The sequence below is a fragment of the Mycteria americana genome, chromosome Z, assembly GCF_035582795.1.
Source record: "Mycteria americana isolate JAX WOST 10 ecotype Jacksonville Zoo and Gardens chromosome Z, USCA_MyAme_1.0, whole genome shotgun sequence".
Lineage (NCBI taxonomy): Eukaryota > Metazoa > Chordata > Aves > Ciconiiformes > Ciconiidae > Mycteria > Mycteria americana.
Genome location: NC_134396.1, coordinates 31245013 through 31272408, shown reverse-complemented (window position 1 = coordinate 31272408; position 27396 = coordinate 31245013). Strand labels below are relative to the sequence as shown.

The 27396-nt window shown below is 38.5% G+C and overlaps 1 protein-coding gene across 2 annotated transcripts in view; it reads left to right on the top strand.

The window, feature by feature from the left end:
• Window positions 1–27396, top strand: part of PCSK5 (proprotein convertase subtilisin/kexin type 5) — a 259698-nt gene that overhangs the window by 184019 nt on the left and 48283 nt on the right. The window contains exons 14-21 of one of the 2 annotated variants that reach the window (XM_075526631.1): window positions 2938–3081; window positions 4576–4678; window positions 5225–5418; window positions 6887–6971; window positions 9641–9738; window positions 10307–10436; window positions 11519–11634; window positions 26164–26266. In XM_075526631.1, coding sequence (XP_075382746.1) covers window positions 2938–3081; window positions 4576–4678; window positions 5225–5418; window positions 6887–6971; window positions 9641–9738; window positions 10307–10436; window positions 11519–11634; window positions 26164–26266 — 973 coding nt within the window. Of the gene's footprint in view, window positions 1–2937; window positions 3082–4575; window positions 4679–5224; window positions 5419–6886; window positions 6972–9640; window positions 9739–10306; window positions 10437–11518; window positions 11635–13485; window positions 15368–26163; window positions 26267–27396 lie in introns of those variants that run through there. The other variant, XM_075526630.1, reaches the window with a different exon arrangement.

The following is a 27396-nucleotide window of genomic DNA, read 5'->3' as shown; positions in this document are numbered from 1 at the left end:
CAGTTTTCCTGTAATCAAATTGAGAAGAAAGAGCCAACATGTCATCATATCCCTGCATTGGCAAGGTAATGCCACATCTGTTACCCGTAAAGAAATGCAGGGTCCATTTCATAAAAGTAGTGCATGTGATTTCTGCATTTAATTCTGTAGAGTTTATGGAGGTGGACATGTGCTCGCTGTGAAACACTGTGATATACCCTTTCTCCTACACATACAATATGGGATCTCTGTTACATACTAAGTACAAGCAGGGTAAAGTATTATTCTAGCCAAACTAAATGATGGAATCAGCCAAAACTGGGGAAAGAAAGATTTTGGCTTAAAAGTGCACACTTTGTTTATTCATTATAAAAGTGTGTGTGTGTATGTATATATACTTAGTTATTGAAATATTCTCATTGTGCAAATTAAACCTGCCTTGGGGCAGACCTCATTTATTTGCTGGCAAGTCACATGAATTTTTCCCTTCTTTATTTACTGAACCATTCTTAAAAGGCAACTAATCTCCTGAGAGACCCTGCATTATTCCCCGTGCTGCCCTTTTGCATTAGGTATACATTCAAAGCACCAATCCTTCCTGCAGTAGTGTTAGTACAAGCCTTTCCATGTGTGTAAAGTCCAGACACAATACACTGTGCTTGAGGAACATCTTTACCTGTGGTTATTTTCAGTCGGTCCTTGCAAATACTTTTTTCTAGTATTCAGTATTTTTACCAGTGTTCTGGAAGAAGTATAAAATCAACCCTTGGAAAGTTTAGTGATCTTTGGAGCATAATAATGATGAGGATGAAAAGATCTGAATAACTTAGCAAAACACACATTCTTGATTGCATCCAATATATTGTCATCCATATGCTGTAGAAGTGGGTTAAAACACAAAAAGGATAGAGACTGTATGTAGAGAAGCTGTAGCTTTGAAAAGGCTGTAGAGATGACTGCATATCTGGTTAAAAATGAGCTCCTTGTGTGACTCCTTTCCTAAAAAGGAAAGTGCCTTTAAGGTCCCAGCTGAATCACTCTAAAGGACATTGAGAGATAACTTGATGTCTATACAGGAAGAAAATATGTGATTTGGGTCTTTTTAATCTAGTGGGGACTAAAGAGCTACATGGCTGTGAGCTAGAGGTAAGAAAAGACAAATTGAAAATAAGGTGCATGCAGTTTTATGGCCAAGGTAATTAGCCAGTAGTTTGGCAGCGGGTTTGGTAGACTCTTCATCAGTTCATTTTTTAAATCAGGATTGAATGTCTCTTTAGAAAAAGTAATGCTTTGCTTTAGCTGTGAAAAGTTGGAAGCTACTGTGTGAAACAACTGTCATGAGATGTAGTCTCTTGCCTATAGTTTCTTATCAAAAACTGAGTATAGAGCAGAGAAGGTTTCATATGAAGTGTAGACATTTCTGTTCTAGAAAGATTAAATTGGGTTGGCAAGAGACAGAGAGATGACAGAGATTCTCATCTTTAACCCCAGTATAAACCATTTAAAAGAACTGGGCTATCATCTGTCAGGTAGTGGGTTTGCTTATTGTTGCTTACTGCTTGAAGGATGAATGTAAAAGGAGAGACATAATGTATTGTCTTGGTCATGTCAATGGAGGACACCAGATGACATTGGGAAAAATACAGAAAATCACTGGAAAAGGTCAAAGTAATTAGCTTGCACAGGTTGAAAAAGTCCAAGTGAACAATATGAAAGCTCAGATTGTTGAGTATCATTAAAATAGATAAAACAAAAGAAGAAGAAGATTGCTTGAATTTAATTTTACATTAAGTATACTAAGTGATTTCCTTGACAAGACACATACCTGGATTACATTTCTTTTTAAATAATAGTTATAAGGGAAAAGTGTTTTCACCACAGAACAGCCTCCAAAACAGGATAGTTCAAATTCAGAAAAGAAATACTCCCTGGTCCTCTGTTTCCATTCTCTTGTGATGCGAATTTGACATTTACAACTAGCTACTCCGACATTGGTTAATATAATCCAGAGAATAGGATAGGACCAAACTTACATTCCATCTTTTCAAGCAGGGATGTGTTTTTTCTGCGTCATTACTTTAGGCATTATTTCAGGCCTGATTCCTTTTGCTCTTTCACAGAATTAATTCACCAGGTAGTATAGACAGAAAGGTGGGTACTGGAAGTTCACACTTTGTGTCCTGACAGCCTGAACTGATGACTTGATATACATTTATCTTTTTATTCTTCCACAAAAAAAATTGCCAAAAAGTCAGATAATGCTTCAGGCGGGCAAACAATTTTTTTCTTTCTTCGCTCAAGTACTGGGAGGATGAAATATTAGTGATGAACACAGACAATGCGGTGATATATCTGCCAAATAACTAGGGCAAATAAATAAGAAGTTATGCTGGCTTGGGAAGGAACACTGATGTTCTACCATGGATATTTTAAAAGAAGTTGTTTCCTGTTCATCGAGATGTGTCCTGTAAGCCAATGAAAAGTACTCTTGGATAGTAAACAAAATGTAACCCCTTTCTTAAGTCAGAATTCTGAATACAGCTAGTTAGCTAAGAGATCTCAAATAATAATTACTGGACAATTAATGTTCTGAGGGATCGTGAAATCCAGAGCAAAAACTCCGTGTTGAGTACCGTATACATTTTCCAAATAACTGTATGGCCAAAGGTTTTTTTGTTTATTGTTTATATTGAGTTCAACCCGTGGTGCAAACTTTTACTAGACCTACAAGAGGCTGGAACGTCATGAAAATACCATGTAAAAATCTGATTGAAGTATGCTTTCTCAGTTTATAGTGAAGCAGTGATTGCACTATCTATATTAAACTGAAGACACTTATTTGAAAAGCAACGGCTTCCATACCTACTCACAAAGTCATGTTTACAAGTGATATGTTTTTGTAAGACAAAGAAAATAGAAATGGTTTCTAAAACTAGATTTTAAATACTTAACTTCTAGGCAAATTGAAAGAGTGGTCCTTAGTACTGTATGGAACGTCCATCCAGCCTTACTCACCAAGAAATGATTTTCCGAAAGTGGAAAGAGTGCGCTCTAGTCCAGTGGAAGAGCCTACAGAAGATTATGGAACAGATGACTATTCAGGTGCGTACATTCATTTACTCTGGTTTACGTTTACTGAACACATAATAGGTTGAAGGAGTGACCTGAGACTCTGCATATGTAAAATGTTCAGTGAAGTGAATTCTTAATTTAAGATCAGAACTATTTGTTTCATAATTTAGACATTTTCATTTCATCCTCATGAGTTTGTAAGCATAGAGTTATGTATTTTTAAGCTACACTTAACAAACTATGAATAATGCACTGCTTTTCATGTAAGTATATAAAAACATATATTTACACATAGGCACACGTATATATATGAAGAACATTATCTTCTACATCTGTGTTATTTCTCACTCATCTCTATAGAAGTTTTTCAACCTTTTCATTAGACTTTAATAGAGTTAGATTTTTGGCACTGCAAAATAAGCCAAGTTGGCAGTTTGCTACATGTAATCCAACATTAGGAGCATTGTGTAGACGGTTAGGGCTGATGAATCTTAAGTATAGCTCCACCAGCAAGCAAACAGCAGGACAAAGTTCAATTTAGAAGTTTCTGTTATTACCGTCTCCTGCCACAGCATGTCAGACCCACAATCCTTATTTTAGATTGAGAGCTGCTGAACTCCGTGTTTTGGTAGGTGATGAAACACTACTATCTATCTCTGCTGTAAAGGTCACTAACTTCTTAAGTTTTTGTATGAAGCAAACTCACTTTACTTCAAGTTTACCTGATGTTAGGAGAAATTTCAAGGTGGCTGGCAAACTCAACGCATTTCATTCATGAGACAGCAGTGACCCTGAAAGTTATAACTTCACCCATGGGCTTTGTTCACCTACATACAGTCAGGAGTTGATGGTTCTCTCCTCCCATAGCAGGAAGGACCTATTTGAAAACTGTAAACATAGAATCATAGAATATCTCAAGTTGGAAGGGACCCATAAGGATCATCAAGTCCAACATGGCTGCAGGTGAGACGGAAGACGTGCTAATCAGCAAGTATTAGCCAAGGCTTTTGCAGCATGTAGCAGCACAGAGGGAAGCATACCTGGGCCCTGGTGGCTGGTTCAGCTGTGTTGTGGTAGCCCAACTGGTAACCAGAGTAGCCACTGATCATGTTGTTCATCATTTATGTTGACCTGCTTGTTATAAGTGATTTTGCTAATAATTCCTTATTATGAATTACAGAAGACTTTGCATATTTCTAAATAAAATTCAGAATTATTTGTTACTCATTAGGAAAGCACCCATTTGGATCCAGAAATAGTTTCTCATTGATAGATTCTATAGAGGATGCCACACTTGCTAAAAATTATAAATCACTACAAATAAATACTGAGGCCAGGATTTGCAAGGTCTATAGGTACTAAAAACTTTCCTTTTTGGTGGAGCCAAATTACTATTTGGAATTCAGATCAAACAGGGAAACAGAGTAATTGCATTCTGTGTTAAAATACTATGTTTTAAGGGGTGCTAAGTACTAAATGAGAAGTTTTAATCCCTTCCCCCCCTGTATTCTGGTTTTATTACAGGTCCCTGCAATGCAGAATGCAGTAAAGTAGGGTGTGATGGGCCCGGACCAGATCATTGTACTGACTGTCTGCACTACTACTACAAATCTAAGAACAATACACGGTAAGACCAAGAAAAAAAAATCTTTAATTCATAGATTTCTTAGTGTATATCTTAACTTCCTTTCCTCTTCTCTTTGCTGCAGTCATGGAAAATTCATTTTCCACTGACTTTGACAAATTTTCTTAGGAGTTGAAAAAAAAACCCTAGCTAATCAGAATTTAAAGTACAGCCTTCAAACACCCTTCTCTGATTATTTCCCCATCTCGTGATTATTTTTTCATTATAGGCTATATATATAACTGTGATAGCTACTACAGCTTCTGTGATTGAGTTTGAACAAGATAGGAAGAAATGTAGATGGTCAAAAATGATACTGTATGACTGTCTGACAAGGCATTTGCCAGTGAGATAGCATATGCTGTAGGGAAATAAATGGAAGAGAAGAGGCAGCTTGATGCAATGTTTTGGAGGGTTACATCTTAGTAAACATGATCATTAGAAAAGCAGCAATGCTGAGAAATACTTCTGCTTTGCAGTCATGGTCCAGGAATGTGGTGGCAGGTTATTTCATTAACGACTCTGCCTTCTCTTCCCTGCTGTCTGCAGGATCTGTGTTTCGACCTGCCCACCTGGTCACTACAATGCAGACAAGAAACGCTGTAAAAAATGCTCACCCAATTGTGAAACCTGTGTTGGAGGCCATAGTGACCAGTGCATGACCTGTAAATCTGGCTACTACCTGAATGAAGTAACCAATAGCTGTATTACCAACTGCCCTGATGGGTTTTACCTGGATAAGAGTTAGTATTTCTTGTTGTTTCTTTATTGTGGGCTACAGAATTTGATCTGGGGAGGTTGCTGGAATACTTACAAGCAGGAAAAGTGTATGTTGATGCATCTATCTCTTATCCTATTCCTCTTATTAAATTGTTGCCAAGTGTGATCAAGAAGCTCCTCAAAAATCTTCCTTTATTTTAAAAACCATGCTTAGTGGCAGGGTGTCTTTTCTGCTTGTGGCTGGGAGTAACAGTAGCAGAATGAGGGCAGTTCAAGAGCAAGTCAGCTGCAGGACAGAGCAGGTTATCACTACTCCAGGAAGGGACAGGCAGCACCCACATTCTGAACGGGAGGCATTCCCCATTCCCCCAAATTCAAGTGTGGCACCAGATAGAAGAGAGAGCTGAGGAATTGACCATGGCCACTAAACTGGAGCTCTAGGAAAAATAGGCTCCTCAGATGTAAAACGTGGTTGCAATTAATGTTTCTGACAGACCTAAGCACCTGCAGTGATGTGATGACCCAAGAGCAGTAATTCTCTGCCATGTGAGACACGTGCCTTCAGTTTCCTCCTGTGATTGCCAAGTAGACTGCCCATGTTTAATTTCCAGCTTTGGCTAGCAAAAATACTTAGACATATGTTCAAACATGTGCTTAAAACTGCAGTGACTTCAGTTATCTTTAGACACATCCTTAGAAGATAAATATGTACTCAGGAGCTTTGTTCATCTAGGTACCTAACCTTTTGCTTTCTGCCTCATGAAGCTCTGTGTTCATTTTTTGAGAATTAGTGAAAACAGGTACTACTTTAATTCTTCCATTTTTCACTGTGTGAGAATTACAGTAAAGGGAATTCCTTTCCACCCAATTAAGATGGATAGGTGAAAATTTAGGATTAAATGGGAACATCGGGTTTTTCTTCTCAGAAAGGTACATGGCACTGCATCTCAAAAGACAGCAGGTCTCTTAAAGTAGGGAGCTCTTGAGATAAAAAGGCAGGTGTTAAGTAATTTATGTGTTGACTTTGCTAAGATTAGACCCGTTCAGGCAGGTGTGTTTTTAAGCACCAAATCAGGTAAGACAGGACAGGCTGCTTGCACAGAAAATGTAAGAGATAAATTGCAGGACAGTCTCTGGAACACATGGCAATTGTTACTGCATATCACTGCTGTATGAAAAGAAAATTTAAGTCCATATTATAAATAGTTAATGTAAATTTAAAATGTTTATGAAGATTTTATAATGACCTCAAAGCATTTTTTTTCTCAAGGTACAACTATAACTTCAAATGTTTAGAAATAGATTAAACCATTTGATGTTTGATGGAAAAAGCTAATGATAGGCAGAATTTAGCTATTTTAGTCTAGCTTGCTGCTTCTTTTCCTGATGTCAAGCTAGAAAGCAATAAGTCATGTAAAAATATATCCGTATAGTTTTATTAAACATAACTGACCACGGTTTTCTGGGCTGTTTTCTTTTTTTCCTTTGTAGATAAGATTGTTTGCCGAAAATGTAGTGAAAACTGTAAGACATGTGTTGAATTCCAAATCTGCACAGAATGCAAACATGGCCTAAGGTAAGGAAATGATGGATGTAGCTAAACACAATACCTGAAGAGGCTTACAAGGCTGTGGATACAGACACAATGAAGAACATCAGATAGCTATTTAACCTTGAGTGGCCCTCATTTCATGTGTTCCATTGCTCTTTAGTTTTTTCTTATGCTACTATGTGCATGTTTGGCTAACAATGGGTTTTTGGAAGACCTTTCATTTCAGGTAAAATAAAAGCCACAGTCATGTGGAAAGCTGGCTTCTTCACTTTTTGACCTACAGTGTGGTGGCAGTCAAGAATTATTGTAGAGGTAGTGCTGATGAATCATATTAATCTTTCTGATCCATTCCTGTGATAGTTAGAAACTATTTTCTTATCTTTATGGTATTTCTTCATACATCCAGTCATTCACTTATCTCAAGTACCTCAGGCTCAATTCTATTACAATATAGTGTGCACATATTTTAAACAGCAGTGGATATTTTTTCTTCATAGGGGGACTTAATCATTCTTGAAACTGATAGGTAAAACCTACAAAGCAGCAGTACACATTTCAAGCTCCTTTATGAATGAATGACCTTTTGATCCAAGCAGCAAAGGTCAAAAATCTTATAAAAGTCATGACGGAATGTATGCTGGCTTTATGCCACAAAAAATACGAAGTCAGTATTCAGTATCTGTAGGGGTTCTTCTTGCAGAATATGAGTGTTCTGCAAATGTTTTAACACTGAGCTCTTACTTTCCGTCAAAGTGGATTTTCTTCTCTTAGTAAAAGCTGAATGTTGTTTGTTTCTAGGACATCAATAGCTGGATTCCTTTACATTTTGTAAAGGAATTCTCATTTCTGTGTATTTATGTTGCATCTAGATTTTCCAAGTGCCTGCACAATTTTTATTATGAATATCTCTATTTTTTTGAAAGTGACCCTTTGAAAAGGAGTGTGATCTAATAGGAAGGAAAACATGGGATCGGAGCAGAACATTGGTCTATTTACAATCTCTGTGAAATATGAATATCTGCTTCCCTTTTAAAATGTTATTAAATTTGCAGTCCATATTAAGATTTTGGAGAATTTTAAGAGATTCAGCATGACCTTCTGTGTATCTGCAAAATCAAATTAGTAAATTAGCAGTTTAGAAGTTCCTACAATGGGCAAATATGTCAGGACACCAAAGATTACACAGATTTATGACCTTATAGGACACAGTTGTTATAGGAAAGTTATGCCCACATTTTCTTTATTTCTCAGGAACTGAGTTTCCCTGTCCGTTAACACAAACAGCAGCTTGTAGCACCACTGCAGAAAGTAGACAAGTCCATTCAGTGTAGAAGAGAAGGAGAAATTGAAATATAAAAAATCAAAAGAACCCAAATTTCATGATTTCTTGGGTGATATTAGCAAACTGAGATTGATTTTTGGTAACATCTTGAAAAAACACCATCTGTGGGGGTGTGACAGATAAATGGAGCCTTGCAGGACATGCATTTCATATTCCTCAGTTGTTTGAAACTTGCTGCGCTTCTTTGGCAGCGTTATCGATGGGCAGGGCCTTGAGTGGGACTTGGGAGACCTGGATTCCAGTTCTGATCCTGTTAGTGGCCCATTAAATAAACTTGGGCAAATTATTAGTTTTCCCATCTGTAAAAATATGATAATGCTACCTGCCTTGTAAAGCACTTTGAGGTGTGGGGCTGAGGAAAAATAGTAAGAAAGCAGCGGTTGTTAGGTTTGTGGAATTGCTAATTTAATTTTTTTCTAAACTGGGACCATATACACTCTTGAAAATTTCTAGTGGTGCTGAGCACACATGACTTTTGCTGGATCCAATCTGTAAAACAGGGTTAGCACTCACTCAGGGTCGTAATCCCAAGAGCTGAAGAGCATTTTTAGAGAAAGAGTTAAATTGGATGAAAGCTGAGGTTCCACAGAAGATGGCAAACTTGGCAGAGAAGTCCTAGCTTAAAAAAAAAAAACCTGCTGTAGGCACCTTATAACATGAAAGCATAAACAGCTACTTAGAGGGAAGCATGGAAATGTGACTTTTTTATGCTATTTCTTTTTCGTCTGTTACGCAGTCTTTTGTGCTCTCTCTCAAAAGTGCCTGCAGGCAGAATACCTCTGACTGTAATCTTGACAAATCTCCCAAACCACTCAGAACTGGCATTGAGTTAGGAGGTTTCAAAGGAAACTGCTATTGCAGAAAGAGGTGGTGATGTCCTTCACTGTGAATCTATTCTTAGCCTGTGCTGTAGCATAGTATCAAGAGATGCTGCTGGTCTTTCAAGAGAAGCATGAGATCATGTTAACAAGTCCCTTAGCTTTTTTTTTTTTGATACAGTGGTGCTGACCGTGTGCCAAATTCCTTGTGGGTAATTGCATTTTACATGCCTGAATTTTTAGTACTCTGTGGCATTGTTCATTTTTTTTCTGTCACCTACTACTTCGTAGTATTTACAATGAGTTTGTAAACAGCTTCTGTGTTCCACCATGGGCAAAACTGCATTTCATTCCCACTTGAAGTGATTGCTGTCTCTAAATTTATAAAATATGACCAATGAAGGAAGCTAGTCAATCCTAATATATGGGTTGTTCTTTCATTAAACAAGAACTACTGGTTTGTTCATGACCTTGTTGTCCTCTGTTGCTGTTACCTGCCCAAACACTGTGGGTTTTTTTCCTTTTTACAATAGTTTGCATGGCACTAAATGTGCTATCCGCTGTGAAGAAGGAAAATACCATAATGGTAGAGACTGTGAACCATGTCACCGTTCCTGTGCAACATGTGCAGGTACCCCACTGACATTTATCTGCATCATTTCCTGTCCTCTGTATTTTTAGCTCTGATTTTATTCTACTGTATCACAGTTACAGTATAACTTGATTGTTTACATGTAAAAACTTAATTCTCTTGATAGTTCTTTAATATATTTTAAATACAGCAGACTTCTTTCAGCTAACATGAAAGTCTAAGTGTTCTAATTGAAAGAGTGCATACGGTCTTTTCTTTTGTCTTTTTTCTTTTTTTTTCTTTTTTTTTTTTTCCTCTCAGTAGAGCTCATTCTGATTTCCAGTAACGCCCTCCATTTTCTTTCTGGGGTGAAATAATGACTGATGGATTTCGTGCCATCTTTAGAACTACCAACAGCCATTTCTTTCAGAAAAAGATATCCTGAAATTATGTAATGTTGTTTATTCTAACCATGTACTTTATTGCTTGATGTTACTGTTTGAAAGAAAGTAAGGCAGGTAAAACATAGTCTCTAAAATTATAAGATTCTGCTACAGTTAGAGGCGGTGTCTCTTAGGCAATAGGAGGAACTAGCCAGTAATACAGTGTATTTTCTCTCTGGTTTAAGGTGCTGGAGTAGATGCCTGTATAAACTGCACACAGGGTTATTTTATGGAAGATGGAAGATGTGTACAGTCCTGTAGTAGTGGTTATTACCTTGATCACTCTACCGAAAGTGGATACAAAAGCTGCAAAAGGTATGATCGGTGGCTAATGTATGTGTCTGATGTTTGGCAGTATATTAGCTATTACTGTGTTGAAAAAGATAATACTTATGAGAACGTAAAACACTGCCGACTTAAAAAAATAGGAAAAATATATTGCATGCTAAGCAAATGAAGGAAAAGCGCTTTTTTAATTTTAGTCTGATTTACACTCATGCAGGTCTTCTAAAAGTGTTTTTTCTTGCACATATATGTGTGTCCTTCACTTTAAAAAAGCCTGTAGTGAGAATGTAAGTAGATATGCATAGAAATGTAAGATTTACAAATCTGGCAGAGGATCTGCATTTCTCAGTAACAAACCAAAATAGTCAAACTAGGTTTTTTTAATTGCAAGTTAATTACTATTCATAAGGACCATTTCAGTTCCTCAGCTGCATATTCACAAACATGGCACAAGTATATTACCCACCTGCTGTCCAGAATAGCTCACCTGTCTCAGTGTACAAATGGGTGGATAAATTTTGGACAAGGCTGTGCTGTGCTGTGCTGTGCAAGAAAGGGACATTTTTTTCTATTCTATTCTTTGTTAAACAAATACCATGCGTTGCCCTTTGGAATCATTTCTTATTGACTCACTTTGAGTTCAGGGCAGGAAGGGAATCACCATGTGTTACAGTTTTCCACACAAAAAAATAATCAATACACAATGAAAATATGATGGAGCCAAAACGGTGATGAAAGGACTGGGCAGCAGGTCAGTCTTTTCCATTCTGTGGCTTTAGCTCATGCCTTGCTGGCACATGTATGCCAAATCAGCTTAATACTGTTGTTGATTACTTCTGCCTAGTTCCAAAATACTAGAATAATGCAGCTGTTTAGTAAAAAAGTGTGAATAGAAAGTGGTTGGAGGAAAGAAGCAGGACTGGGTTGCAGGAGGAGTTGTTTATTATTATTATTATTATTATTATTATTATTATTATTATTATTATTATTATTATTATAGCAGCTGGTACCTCTAGAAACAGCAAACAAGCCCTTTGCAATACAGAAGAGGTCTCCTAGGAACTCCTGTATTTGATGAGGCCATAAGACCAACTCCTGCCATTGTCTTTCAGATGCGATGCCAGCTGTTTGGATTGCAGTGGTCAAGGAGACAGAAACTGTACAAGCTGTCCAAGCGGCTATAACCTAGACACTGGTGTCTGTGTAGTGGGAACAGTCTGCAAGGATGGTGAGTGCAATTCTCTGAAAAGATCTGTTTTACCACTGCCAGCTTCTTCTTTTACATGTATTGGGTTGGTTTGGTCTGTTTCTTTTCTTTTGTTATAGTCTTGATTTGAGGTCTACATTACTTCTTAATTTTTTCAGGTTTATGAAAAGGAGAAAACTACATTTGCGTGTATTAACAAGATTAGTCACATCCATTTTACCTGAATTTTCCTAAAATAGTTTTCCCCCCTGCCAACAACCTACTTTTCCTTCCTTATCTGTTCTTCAAAAGCCATTGCTTTCAAAAGATTTTTATATGAAGACCCTAGTGTACTATCAATAGAATCACATTTATCTATTTTGCCACTTTAAACTGTGAAAATGCTGGTAAGTAAAAAGGATTTTAAGTTCCTGGAGTATTGTTTGAAGTATGTGAAAGGGTAATGAGAACAAAAGAATTCTGAAATAGGGAGCACCCAATTTGTGGTGGAGATTTGAAATTCCTCCAAGTTCTCTGTGGCAACCAAGATAGCATTCTTATTGTATATGATGGGCTTAATTATTCACTAATATTCATTCCTTTCAAATTTCACAATTACAGAGACACTTAGATAACATTGTGCTTCCCTAAAAACATTACTATGTGAATTACTTGTAGATGCAGCCCAACAAGTGCAGTCCAACAGGAAAATCATACCAGAACAAAGCCCAGTGTTGAAGCCATGTGGAAGATACCTGGCATCAGATGTACAAAAAGCTAACAATGACTCTTGGGTCCAGCTCATTTCTGCTGGATTTAGTAAGAGTTTTACCAAAGACTTCAAAAAAAGAAAACAGAAAGGGTGCAGGGTTGAGTCTTGTTTCTGTGGACCTTTACAGCTCCTGTTGGAATTTAGGCCTTTGAACTTTGAAAAGCATCCTGTCCATCATAAAGTTACATTACAGGTACTGGTAAACCAGTCATGAGACCTTTGCACATCAGGACATTAGAAGCGTCATTGTAATCTAGAGCAAGTCCAGAGAACGTCAGATATGGATGGACAAATGAAGAGGAAGTGTAGTGCTAAGAGTTTTGAGTAACCACAGTCTCAGTATGGTATTGCAGTTGAATTCTGCAATGCAAACATTTGACATACCAGTTTCGTCTTTAATATGGTTGGATAAATCTGTCCTCATTTGTACACATGCAACTTCAATCAGATACACATGTAGTTGCCCAAGGCTGGGGACACCCCATCCCAGTACTGTCTCCCCCATTCTTCCAAGTGCAGCTGTCCTGAAAGGGCAACACGTCAGTGTGTGGGCCTTCAGGCAACTGCAATGCACCATGCTAGATCCCACCACACAGCGTATGTTCTCAACAGTCGAGGGTAGCCAAGGGAAGTCCAGAAGGGTTATTTTTTCTGTTCATTTGCAAAGTGTAAAGGGTCTCATTTCATTGCCTGACAATCAAGCACTGGTTACTAGTCTAATTCACTCTATAGGATTTGCATTTCTGTTGAGAATGTTTTATTCTTTTTCTGTGGTTTGACTGTTTTATTCTTTTGATTCATAAAAATTGAGAACAAATTCCTTTGCTGTAAATATCACTGTTTTCTAATTATTCTCTTTCTAATCTTTTTTCCTTTTCACAAATGGATACCAATCATTCCCTGTCGGACCACACAATATCTCTTCCTGAAAAAAAAAAAAAAAAAAATGCTGTTGACTGAAATTCCTCTTGATGGACCAAATTTCCTACTTGCTACCTGCTCCTGAATGGTCTCTTCAACCAAATCTGCCTGTCTGACCAATTAAACCTTCCTCCATTGTACACGCCATGCTCTCCAAACCTTCAACCTCCCCTCCTTCTCTTGCTGCTGCCCTCCGGAAGCCACGGAAGAGTCCTGGGCCGAGGGAGGATTCTGTATGCTGGTGAAAAAGAACAATCTCTGCCAGCGGAAAGTGCTTCAGCAATTGTGTTGCAGAACATGTACGCACAAGGGGTGAGCTGACACCTCCCAGCATCCTCCTGCTCCTGTAGACTTATAGATTAATCCGTATTATTGAAAAAGGAAAAAAGGAAAAAAAAAAAAAAAAGAAAAAAAAAGAAAGCCACCTCTCTCTCTCCCCCCTCTCTTTGTCTGGGGAGATGGTGAACTGTTTGTTGGAACTTAAATGGAAAAACTACAACACGCCTACCTTTCATAACTGGGTGTCTAGAGCTGAACATCCAGGATCACAGAGTCAGTATTGTGTGACCAAAGCATTTGATGCCAAAATTAACATTTAACTCATGATTTGATTTCCTGTCAACCTTAGGATTATTCCTGTTTTTTGAAGGTCCTTTTTCTTCCCTTTTTTTCCTGCTTCTTTCCCCTTCAAGATGTTTAAAGAGTGTTTCAAGAATACAACACAAGTTTACATGGATTAAAACTAAACAATACAAAAATGTTTGCATTAGTCTTTTTTGTGCTATGTGTATTGACAGGGGGAACTTGAGTTCCTGAGGGGATCAGAAACATCATTAGCTGCAGGACTAAGTTCTGCCCCTTTTGTAACAGTATTTAAAAAAAGAAAAGTGAACGTTTCTGCACATATTTCTTTCTTACTTCCTCTGCTGTGTGCTGTTTTTTGTATCACATGCAGTATGTATATATGTTTGCCCAAAATGTGGTTTTGGTCATATAGATTTCATTTTTAGACAGCTAGCTTATTAACAGATATGCTAGGATTTTTATTTTATTTTTTTAAATTGTCAAAGCTATTTCAAATAAACTTAAAAAAAAACATTGTTCCTGTAGTGAACAAACTCAAAAGATACTACTTCTCTTGGTTTGCATAAGCGAGAGTAATGTATACGCTTGGAAGTCAGCAAACATTGCTAACATGTAAGAAGTGTTCATAAATTATTGTTGTCTTGTAACGTTCACAAAAAAGGGGATATTATCATATAGATATGTGGAGCTATTTCATAGTGCCCATACATAAATGCCAGTGTGACTATATGCGACAGGATGTGTTTACAGGACTGGATTTATAATTATGCCAAATACATCTCTAGGAATAATTACATATAGGGCAATAAATCAATGATTCTCTTGGTGTAACGATCGTGTCATGATGGGCCTGAATCTGCTTTTAACTGCTTATAATAGAAATTTCAGCAGGAATAGTCCTGCTGAGGTCGATGAAGTTACCTCATTGTAAAACCATCCTGGGTGGTGAGAGAAGCAGCCACTGCCTTTCTCTCTTTACCCAGGCACACGGCTGCCAGTACAAATTTCCATTTAATATATCTTCATCAGCTTCACTCTAGCATACTGTTCAAAAGACAGTCATTTAGCAGAAAACAGAAAATTTAACTTTAAAGATACTGTTTTCAGGGGATAATACTTAAAATGTAAAAAGTGTCTTTCTTAGTTATCTTTCCAGGAAACACAAATAGAAAATGGATTGCAGGTATTTAAGCATGTAAATGTTAGAAAATAAAGACGATCAAAAATGATTGTGGAATTTTTACAAATGAATGGACACAAACCTATACCGGTAGTGTGCCACCTTTAGCAGAGAGCAGATAAACTACTACAACCTGGTTTGGTATGATGGGGCCCAGTCAAGCTCTTTTGGTGCCCATTACAAATTTCCTGATAAATGTTCAAATTTAAAAGAATTCAGTTTGTGCTAGTTTAACTACTAGTCTGTTACTGCCTCATTTCTCAGTATAACAGGTTTAACTAGAACATAATGCTTTCAAAGTTTAAGTTAATATTATATATATATTATATAAAAATATATATTCATAATTGAGATTTAATTATGTAATGGATTGTAAAGAATTTGTTTTGCATACTTACAAATGTCTCTAACACTATTATAGAGAAGAAATTAATATCTGTGTTTTCTTTAAAAAAACTGACACATTGTTATATCCAAATTCATTTTTACTGAAAAAATACTGTACATGTGTAAAATGTTCAGTTGTTATTTGTAAAATAGGGTAGTTCTGTTGTAATTGATATTGGCCAAAATCAATGTTATTCCATATTTTATTTTTTCTATTAAATTAACCTAAATTCCTGTTCTTTTGGTCTGGAAAAACATGTTGATAATCTGTATGTAAAATATCTTTGTTGAAGGGCACAGGTAGCTTTATGGTATAGAGCACTTAGATACCACACGCAAGTCATTGAAACAAATTGGGAGGGTAAGGGACTTTAATTTTATCGCGGATTTTTTTTGTTTTAAGTGATGGAATTTATGATTGCAATATGTCTGGTTTCTGTGGAGGACACCTTTTGTGTAGTAGCAGCACAGCCATGTCTGAACCCTAGTGGGTAACAACGTTGGCTTTCTCTGACCTCTAAGACTTTGTGATGAGTCTAATCTCTTGCATCCTGAGGATTAGAAAGTGAAATGCATACCTACCTATTGGCTCAGACAGTTTAGGGGGAAGGTTTCATCTTTGCAGTCATATGTTGCCATTTACACCATGAGATGTCTGTTCGCATGCCAATACTCACATCCAGTATACCTCAGATCACAACCCCAGACTGCCACCTGAGAACAGCAGGCTATCTGTCCTTGCCAGTAGATCAAAAGGGCTCCATGTGGACTCATCTGTGACCCTCATCTGTGACCCTGTGATCCTCCATTGGCATTAGCTGATGCTCTCGTTCATTTCCCACTTAGTCCTACAACCTGAGTGGAGGCTGAAGTGGCAACTTACGCAAGAAGTCGTATATTCAGGTGACGTTTTAAGCACGTTCACTGAGGCCATGTAAAGAATTTTCCGAAAAAAACACTTTTCAGCCTTAAACATCTCATTGTCACCAACTTGGTTTCAAAACAACGAGTTAGGTCATCATTCTCACAGTTTCCTTGTCAGTCTTGGGAGCAAGTGTATGTGAGATGGCACATTCTTAGCAGTAGTTTGGTAAGTCCACACCTGGAAAAAAGGTTGGCCTAATCCTTCCACTAGTATTGTATGAAGAGCTGCTTCTTTCAGCTCCCACCCCACCTTCACCTTCCAATTGGCATGAGAAATTCAATCAATCATGGTGTCTTTTATTGTCAAGATTTCATCTTCTTTGGGTAGGAAAAGTACAAAGAGTGATAATAAATTTGTTATAGCTCTGGCCAAAGAAGTCTGCTCTAGAGGGCGGATCTGTAAATGTTGAGCTGTGAAGTCTCACGGACAAGTAAGCATTGAACTGAGTTTTAGGCTGAAAACCAGTACTTTCTGGTGTCAGCTCAGACTCTTTGAACATTTTTATTTGTGATGCCTTAATAGCAGTGGCCAGATGCAAGCGGAATTCGTAAGCAGCTCTATAGTTAGTCCTTGTACAAGAGGATCGCTGCAGCAACAGGATTGCAATTGAAGGAAGCTAGTTGGTTCCCAGCTGCAGAGTTTTCTTAGGTGATCGATCCTCCCTCCCTGATTCAATAGTGGGTAGTTTGGAGTGTTCAGTATTTGACACTGTGTTGTTGGCATGCAGAACAGATATGGACCATTGTAGGAACATCAGAAGCTGCTAAGCATGAACAAAATGATACTTTTCTCTATGTCTGAAAGGACTGTGGATGGCATCAGTCCAAATCTGTTAACTGATTTCTGCCTTATTTATATCATAAGTCAAAAAGCAATGACAAATTGCAGATGCTCTTCTAGTTAAGGCATGTCACTTCCATGGTAAAGTATTTGCCAGTTCATGTCCGTTTAGGAGAATCCTTACACAATCATTGATTTAAACGCAAACTGGACACCCAACTAGACCTACTTCTTTACTAAAAGTGTCAAAGACAATGACAGCTTTGGTCCAAACAAAAAATAACCTCATACATGTGCTAACACTATTTTTAACCAGAAAAAAAGTTTAGTATGCCCCAGATATGCAGAACATCCTGCAGAAGCCTGTTGTGTGAGGGCGTAATTTTATAATAGAAGAAGTGTTTCTTTTTCTGGAATGGGGTCACAGCCTTACTCCCTTTCTAGCTGCAGCTCTCCACCTCAGCCACACACCAGTGTTGTGGGATCAGCAAATCAGACACCTGCTGGGATATATCGGTGGAAACCTTATGCTTCTGACCAGTAGCTCCTGTGGCTCTTGGCTTAGACCCTGCCTACTCACACACCAATCTCCACTGGCACATCCTGCCTCTTTCTGGGGAGGCTTTGCAAACTCCCCTTCTGTGGAGAACACTGCTTTCTAATAAAGATTTCCCTATGAGACCTTCCAGACTACCCCAATCTCTATTGGGATTGCAACTTTCCTATGTCCTGTGAAATTCTGAGCAACTGCTGCTACTGAATATATTGTGTAATAGCAGGGCTGCTGCTTGTTCCACATTGTCAGGTAATAAGAGGTATGAGCCTTGAATACAAGTAAACCTATATACAGAGATACTAGAGCTGACTACAGCAATTTCACCCATCACTAAATACAGCTTGCAACTGGTGATGACCAAGTTAATGCTGTTAATTAGCCTCATCACAACCAGAGTAAGCATTATCTGTATGAGTGGCCACTTTAGGTAACTATCTGCTACTTTTTAATGAAATTATTTAATGAACTGAATGACTGTAAGAAGGCCTGTTATAAATTCAAGATTCCTGTAAAGACATTTAAGTGACTGCTTGTATGAGTCAAAGCTTTCAATTTGCAGTGCAACTCGCGGAACAATAACTTGTCTGTGATCCATTACCATGCCTTATATTTATATTGGATATGCCATTGTCATGTCATTGGTACAGAATGAATCAAGAAAAGTTCTGCCATTAGATGTTTGTGCAAAATATTTTAAGCAAGCATTAAAAAAGTTTTACAGCATACAAAGAAAAATCCTAGTCAAGTTTTCATCAAAAAGAAACTGATACCAACAACAACTTGCATGAGCTTGTTCAGAATATGCAGTTTCAACACATGGGGGAACAAAAGGTTGAAAATTTATTTTTTATGGACATTTTGTTTAGCAGGGGAAAAAGTGATTTCTGTTTGGCATAAATTTTATTTACTTGTCTTACTTAAGCTAACTTGGGAGATTTCAATTTTTTATGAAATTTATTATCTGATCATTTACTGCCACTTGTCATGAGAGTGTACTGGGGCTTAAATCTTCCTCTTTAGCAAGGACTAAAGAATTGGGGGCAGCAACACAGTGTCCTTGAGAACAAACTAGGGCTCTGAACCTTAGGATTGCATCCAACCAGTGGAAGTGCAACCAACACCTGCATTTCCACCATTGGTTCCACACTGATGAGCAAAGAGAATTCACATCTATTAAAGTCCTGGGACATTTCTGTGAAGTCTCAGAGCACAGTAAGACTGGGTCTCACTAGGGAAACTGTTCTGAAATCCTCAGGATAAAGCCAGAGAGACTGCATTAATGTTCACCTGCTGTGCAAGGGTAGTAGACACCACCACAGAATTCTATTTTAATAGCCACACTATGATTGAAACAATCCTGGAAGGACTTTCTTTCTGGATTAGAAAGCAATGTTTATTGCATAAAATCAGAGCCAATTTTCATTTCTAGCATGGGAAATGTAGTCAAAGGAAAGCATATTATGGTGAGAAGGCTCTCAGCATTTAAAAAAAACAATTCCAGTAAGCAACAAATGCAGCCTCTCAGTGCCACACCAAAGGCTGGTTTTTGTTACATCTCTTTTTTTATGAGCAGCTCATGCTGCCAAAGACGGGCAAGGCACAGCTTAGAAGAATGCCCCTTGTACAATCATTTATTTATCAGTGTTTCTCAGTGTTTAGGGGATGGATTTGTTGAAGGTCTTCTGGGAAAACAACATCACTTTTCAAAGCAAAAAATACTATCCCGTCACAAAACACAGAAGACGTCTTTGCTTTATGGTGCTATGCAATGAGCTGATTAAGTACCCATTTTTCCAATCAGCCTGGGGGGAGAAGCTAGAACATTGACAGGCGGTGAATATTTATTTACCCAAGGAGAATTAATGGCTCCATCATGCAAACTCAGTAATAGCACTGAATGTTCACTGGAGCATGACTAGTGTGATTTAGTTACAATTCAGATAATACTACATATCTTTTCCATTTACAATTGCCCTTGGCCTGCCCACTGCCCAGCTCCTGATGCCTGCAGATGTTCTTTGAGATGTGGGTTGGAAGGAAAGTCTAGCACCTGGTTGCCAGTCCCGATGGATCTCATTGCCGTCAGCCATGGTGCTTGTGACCATGCTAGTATGCTGTTCTGTGCAATGCCACTGGGTCAAAAGACAGAAATAACTCAAATATTCATTCCCAAATAAAGTAGCCCCTTTCCTTACTCCAAGGGCAAGGCCATGCTGAACTGAAGTTGTGTAAATGCTGCTCTTGCTGGGTCTGCCTCTAGCACAGCCTCCCTGAACGCCTTCAGTCCCAAGGCTGAAAGGAGGGTTCAAAGAACTCCCATAGCCAAACGGAGCCACAAAGCCTCTCTCCAGCTGTATCTGAATTAGAAGGGCTGTATCATTTACCTGTTTCTGCACCCTCAGCAGGGAACATGTGATCATTAAAGGGAACATCCTGGACTGTGCTTTCCAGGTTAATCACGAAAAGCCATTACCTTGGCTATTCCTGAGATGCTTATAGTGGAGACAGGGAACCAGGGGAGATTTTAAGCAAGGTAATCACCAATGTAAGGGTATTGAGTTGGCTGAAGAGTCACAGATAGGAATAAAATTTACTCCTTTATACCTCTCATTAAAAGACTTAATTTGGTCTGCTCCTTACTTCCAAGGAGATAAACTTGTATCTTTTTGGCAGATTTCTTTCAGGCTTTAATACGTATTCAACTCCACAGACAATTAAACAGAAATTGCATTTGATTAACAGTGTGAATCTATGTTGTTAGATCTTGTCGGGGCAATAGTTTGCCTCCTGAAATCTGCCCAGTTATCAGCAGATCAGCAGATCTGTGTTGACATCCTATTAAGTTGGAGATGTCCAGTATAAACACTCTGTGCAGGGGTCTCTGTTTAAGATGGATGACACCACTGAAACACTGCCCTGAGACATCCAGCTCTTCTTATTTCAGGTTTATGTCTATCCAAGTCAGCCTGCAGAAATCCTGTGAACGGGGAAGTCTCTGTGTATACAAATTACATACTCCTTGCTGTATAACACAGGGGAAAGAGAGATGTGCTACCATGGTTGCCTCTGGAGTATGACATGTGTTTTCCTCCGGCATTGAAAGATCCTATCGTTAATGTACTCCAGGTGCAAATAACACCAGTTTTACTCAATGTATACAGTCAGCTTCGACCTTTCTTTTGCATATTTCACAGGAAACTACCTGGATTTCCAAAGCAGTACTATCAGCACAATGAGATAATTTTCAGTGAGATTCAGGTGTCTCCATTCCACTGCCCTTTAGGAAATTCCCAGGTACTGAGCTTCACAAAAAATAGGAATCTTGGCAAGATCAGACAGAGAAATTTCTAGTGGGGAAGCTCCAGAAATGAAGAGGGTAAACAGATTTTTCTCCATCATCAGTCTAAAATTTTGAGAGCGCCGTAGTATTTCCCCCTCCTTCAAGAAGTGAGAAGGGTACAGAACAAAGCGTTAGCAATACAGATCAGGATTGCTCCATTCCCCTTTCTGCTTTCTCATGGGGCTGTCAAATTTCAGGTTCCAGGTGAGCAGTAGAAAACCTTGCCAGGCTCTGACCTTTGTGCTTACACAGGCAAGGGAGAAGCCCTGATCCCAGCCAGCTTTTACTTCCAGGCATCTACATTATTAGTACAAACGGAGGTTTAAAGTTGATTTTTAAAATGCTAAAAAATGTCTTTCTGGACTTTATTTATGCCTGCTTAGTACCCCTGAGGGCTCTGGCTCTTCAATGGGTTTCTAACAACCATTGTATAACTACTACATAGAAATGAGGGAAGAAACACACACAATAAAGTGGGGGAAGAAAATCCCTTTGTGTCAGCAAAAAGGGCACCTTTGGCTAATGTAAATATTTTTATTCTGCAGGGGAAAGAATAGAGGGCTGTGTAAGATAGTGTAGTTGATAAAGGCAGTTGCCTCTCTCCTGCCTGTCATGATTAAAGCTAACCTGAGGCTCTGTGTGATCTCAGCTAATCCTGCAACAAAGGGGCCTTTCATGCTAAAATCATTATATCGCACTCAGCTCCACACACCACTGTTCAGGGAAGAGATGTTCACCCCTTTTCAAGGTTCTGCTTTGTCCCTTGGCACAAGGTGGGGCTTCAGTGACTTAGGAACCAGCATCCTAATTTCAGCCTTCTGGTTCATCACTGCCTAGACCACTTTTGAAAAGAAGACTTCCACTCCTGAATCCCTCTCCTCACCTCAAATCATAGGACCGCAAAGTTTTGCCCATGAAGGGGATCTTCTTTGTCCCTTCTGCACATCCAAATAGGGCATCAGAGATTTGGTCATTGTGTAAAATGACTGAGTGGAGAAGAATGATTAGCAGGAGGCTGAAAGCTGAAGCTAGACAAATAATTGGAAACCAGGCTCAAATTTTGTATGACTGCCCAAAATTTGGGGGGAAAAGAAATGCCGTAATCTCCATGTCCTAACATTTTCGAGATGAAGTCAGGATTTGTTTCAGGGAGTTATAATCTGTCAAACATTAAGGCTTTGGGCTAAACAGAGGGGTAATTTTAAGAGGAATCCTCAGGGTGAATTTTAATGGCTTGTTATATGCAGGTTAGTCTTAGTTCCTTATGGACTTAAGCTTTATGGATAAATATTTCTTCAGCAAAACTCAAGGAGCTGATCCCACAAGCCAGCCAAAATAAAGTGTATCAAGGCTGAATATGGAAAAAGCGGAGAGCTCCCTACGACTGAGTCTTCTCGGTTCTCACTGCTGATTGATGAAAAACAATTCTGATCGATGTTTCTTCATCTGCTCTGTGAAACCTTTGTAACCCATAAGATTACATACAAAAGCCTAAGTACAAAATCCATACCCAGGTTCCCATGAAAGTAAACAAGCAAAAGGGAGGAAATAAGGTCATTTTTTCATTGATTATAAAGAAAAGCCACTGGGGCAATGCTATAGAAGATAACCAATGAACATTTTTACATTAGATAAAATGATGTTTTGATTAAGAAAAGTGGGGAAGTAACATGTGAATTGCAGTGACTAAGTCTCGCGAGGGGGCTACAAGAGAAAAACTCCTTTATGACTGCCAGCACATAAAACTGTGTATCTCCAGGCATAACATACAACAATATTCACACCCTCATCTAACTGATCTCCTGAAACACCATGTGCTGTCAATGAATGGCATAGCTTTTGGAAAGCAGGAGGGAAATAGTGACAAGATAAGGGCTGTATGCTTAATACTGCTCATGCCAAGACACAGCAACAACCTGGCAATGATGACAGTGCTCTAGTCTGGGACTGAGGAGAGACAGGTTATAGGTTGCTATTACACCCTAACTGGATGATCTTACTGCAACTCACTTTTTTTGCCTCCTTAATGGGAGATAATTGTTCTTACCTCATTTTAAAATACATCCTATCAACTGACAGGAACTCAGTGTAAGTGTAGGCTCTTGTATGCAGTTAAAGGCACAGCCTGCAACCTGATGTGACCCAGATGTGGAATTAAACATTTCTAACTAGAGACACAAAAAATTACACATTAAAATATTCCCATTATGAGGCATTATGTCTGTTAACATAGCTATATTCCTATAATACCTTCAGTTCCTTTTTTTTAAACAAGTTGACAAATGTTTTTAAACGAGGTGATAAGGTAACAGAATTGAGAAATAAATGCAGGTTAAATATGGGATGATCCAAAGTCACTGACAAGCATTGCCTGATTGAAGGCATAGCTGAGATGTATTGCTGAGAGTATTCCCCCATTACGTATGTTGGACAGATAAAGAATTTTAATACAGAAGAAAGAAAAAAAAAAAAGACAGTTGAGGTTTTGGTAACTAGTATTTATCTAGCGAGAAATATATCGCCCACAAGGAACCCTGGCAAACAGTTAAACTGCCCTGTGGAATAGTGTAAAAGTCTTCTTTAACGTTGCATTTCAGTGTTAATTCTTTGAATATCCACTAAAAACTATTTTGTTAACACTTAGTGGCAGATCTACAGCTCTAGATGTGACTTGCAATTCAGAGGGCCTAATATGTAAGTATTTTCTGGTGCACATTCTTATAATAGTATGCTTTAAAATGCTTCAACTGGAAGGATAAAGTAAGCAGAGAACTGGTCTTCCTGGCACTGTTCCAGCCCAGCTGAAATGAATTACAGCACTTCCAATGAAAGGCATAACAAAGAAATAACAAAAGCCTTTTAAAACTAAGCACTTCTACCATGTGGGAAGGATTTGAGTGGGCACAGCCGAGGTGTATGAATTAGTAGCTCAGGTCCAATGGATAAGCATACAGGCAGTGCGGGCAAATAAAGTGACAGACTGGAGAAACAAAAAGTTTTTCTAACATATATCGCAAAACAACATCAGAGAAGCAATTATTTAATAACGTTGCCCTGACAGATTTCCCGGTGATGTAAAGCCAGTAGTATAAAGCACTGAGCCACCAGACCTGCAGTAGGAAGACTTTCCAGATACTGCATTTTTTCATCATTGTGTATTGTCCAAATATATGTGGGTATGTGTATATATATATGTATATATCAAATTATATTTTAAAATCTCATAAAGCATTTGGATTCCATGTTATATCCTCTGAATACGTAAGCGGAAAGACTCATGAGGCATTAAGCTAATCTGTCGATGGCCTGATGATCTACGGGACAGCAGGCTACAGTCTTTTTTTCTTAGAAAGTGAAAATTATAAATACTCTGTATTGTGATAGTTATTCATCAGTACAACATTTTATCTCAGTACTAGCTGGATAAATTCAGAATCCTGCTGAATTCTATGTCAAACAGTTATACAATTTATAATGTTTTTATCATTAGTCTTTTATAAAGTAATCTATCATACAAGATACAGTGTTGCAGTTCAGAAAATCTACACCACTTCCATGGAATTATGTCAATTTACACGATTCAAGGTTTGGCCTATATGGACATGTGTGGGATTACATAAATGCATGTAAAAATATATATATACAAAATGCTCTTTGGATAATGAGAACTATAAAAATGTGTGAATGTCTATGCATACACAGATTTCTGTTTCCCTGATCTCATCAAGAGACTCTTCATTTGCTCCCAGTTCTGAACTTCTTCCCAGTTAGCACTAATCCCAGACCAGCCTCTGAGGAGCACTGTCTTCGTGTTTTATATGGCTCCGTCACTGGCTTTTGGCTCGTCTTTTACCTTTTTCCTTTCTTCAGGGGAAAGGCAAACCATTACAAAATGAAAATTGTATCTTTACCTACATTTTGGGTACCACAGCTTTGGCCCGCAGGGGGCTGGACATTCCAGTTGGTATGCCTTTATAACGATACTGTTCCCATCTCCTTAAGGATGATAAGTACAATGCAAGTAGGAAAAGTTTCTCCATATTGAAGTATCCATAGAAACTGCAGCATTTATGTGTTATATAGGACTCTCTGCCCAACCTCTTCCATTACTTAAGAATGAAGGAACAGCCAATTCTCTCAAATATATAGACTCAGTTAGAATAAATTTTCCCATAACAAACTGACATAATAAACTGACCCAATCTTGAGCTTTATAAAACTGCTTGATAAACTGATTTACTGTCCCCACACGATGCTGCACACAGATACAGTATTCACGCTACTTACCAAATTAATATCTCTGCTCTGAGAGTTACAAAGTGTACAGCTTACCGGTTCGTACCAATATTTTAATTAACATTCAGCAAATAAAGAGGCAAACTTTGCACTTCAGCACCATAGTAGTACTAGTGCGTTCATGGTCTGGAAGTGTTTATATATTTATCTCAGTTTTGAGGCAACAATTCATTTAATACAAATTTTTTTTTTTCAAGTCCAAACAGGCACTTAGGCACCAAATTTTCATTCAGCCTAAATGAGAGCTTAGGTCTTTTAGGTGTGGAGTCTTCCAGCAGCAGCTTGGGAGGGGGACAAAAGATGTTATAGCTAGAGGTTTGGGGAGCACCAACATGTCTCTGACTAATGGAAGCTTACTCAAGTCCTTCTCTGCACATAACATACCCCACACCCATGCAGCACACTTTATGCTGCAGCTTGCAGCCAGGAGCATGTTGCAGCTGTACCAAAGGACATTAGGTAATGAATACTCCTAGGTAGCACTGGTTTTGCTGTAACTCTCCATGGTGCATCTTAAAGAGTTCCATTACTCCAAATGATGCAGAAGACATAGCATTAACCCGGACAACAAGAATCACTCTCCGTCAGATTCACATGGAAAAAAACAAATAAATAAATAAATAAGGACTAGAAACTACTAATTCTGAGTATCCTAGTTCCCCAAAGGAGCCAGTACTTGTTTTCCTGATACCACAGGGAAATGTGCTCATTTCAGTAATTCAAAACAGATCTAATTCCTTTTACTCATTACATTTTCCAGCCTGGCTTGGTGCATGGGTTTTTTTGATATGAGATGTTGATCTGAAATAAACAATTTTTTTTCTACCAGGGGAATATCTTGATGATTCCCAAGAATGTCTGTTGTGTGAAGCATCCTGTCAGAAGTGCATTGGGCCTGAGCCGGACAACTGCATCAGCTGCCCACTCACAAGGTAATTGTCCCCTAGCACGGTGCAGCACAAAGACCTCACATCATCATCTGGAGAAGTGGCTGTATGGTCTTTAGCACTAGCTTGCAGAGTCGACTGAAGAAGCAAGCAATGATTAGGGCAAACAGAACCAGGGCAAGTGAGAAAACAAGTGTCATGTGAACAAGACAGCTGGCTACACAGGCACCTGATGTTTAGCCGGATGATTCCCACAGATACAGAAAAATTTCTTCTACTGTGTCAAATAGTCTTTCTTTCATTGTCATCCTTCCAAAATCATAATTGCTAGAATCACAACGGTGACAAATTTAACAGCAAGAGTCTAGGGGATCTGTAGTTGTACATAGCTATGGAGTTTGGCACAAGGCATGAACATGGACGCTGAGGTTAATAATCAGCTAATTCAGGAGATATTCATAGCATCATCCGTCCCCTAACTAAGGCATTTCAAGTTAGGCTGATTTTTCTAACCTGCCATGAGGAGTGAACAGAACTAGAATGAAGCTTTTCCACAGAACACTGCAGATCAGAGGCTTATGTTTAGGCCATCTCGCACCTAATCCAGGAGTTTACTGGTTTTAAACTCATGCACTACCAATAGCTTTATTCTCACACCGATAGCTCTGGCTCTATTGCACTGGATTGCATTGTAGGCAGCTGATATTTACACTGGTATGAAATCAGAATCAGGTGCTGTAAGGCATAGAAAAAAAATCCCCAAGCAATCCTGCTATTTACCTTGCAAATATCTAGGATATGACTATGCCAATAAAAGACACACCAGGACCAGTGGAGTCCAAAAAGATTCATAACTGAGGAAACAGTATTGAATTAAGGTGTGTTACGTCAGAAATGGCATTAGCACAGGAAGTCTGGGCAGCATTTTGGACTGTAGGCTGGATTTCTCCAATTCACAATTGCATTTAAATTAGATTGTGTTTCCTTGCAACCTATTTTGTGAGCTTTACACAGAGATATCAGCAAAACAAAGAAGGTACAAAACAATGCCATTAGGCAAAACCACCTAGGCGTTTACATGAATGAGGTCTCTGTGACCTTTTGGAAGGGTGCTGCTGCCTTTCCTGTAACAAATCTTCTAACAATTTTCAATGTTAGCATCCAAGGTTTCCAAA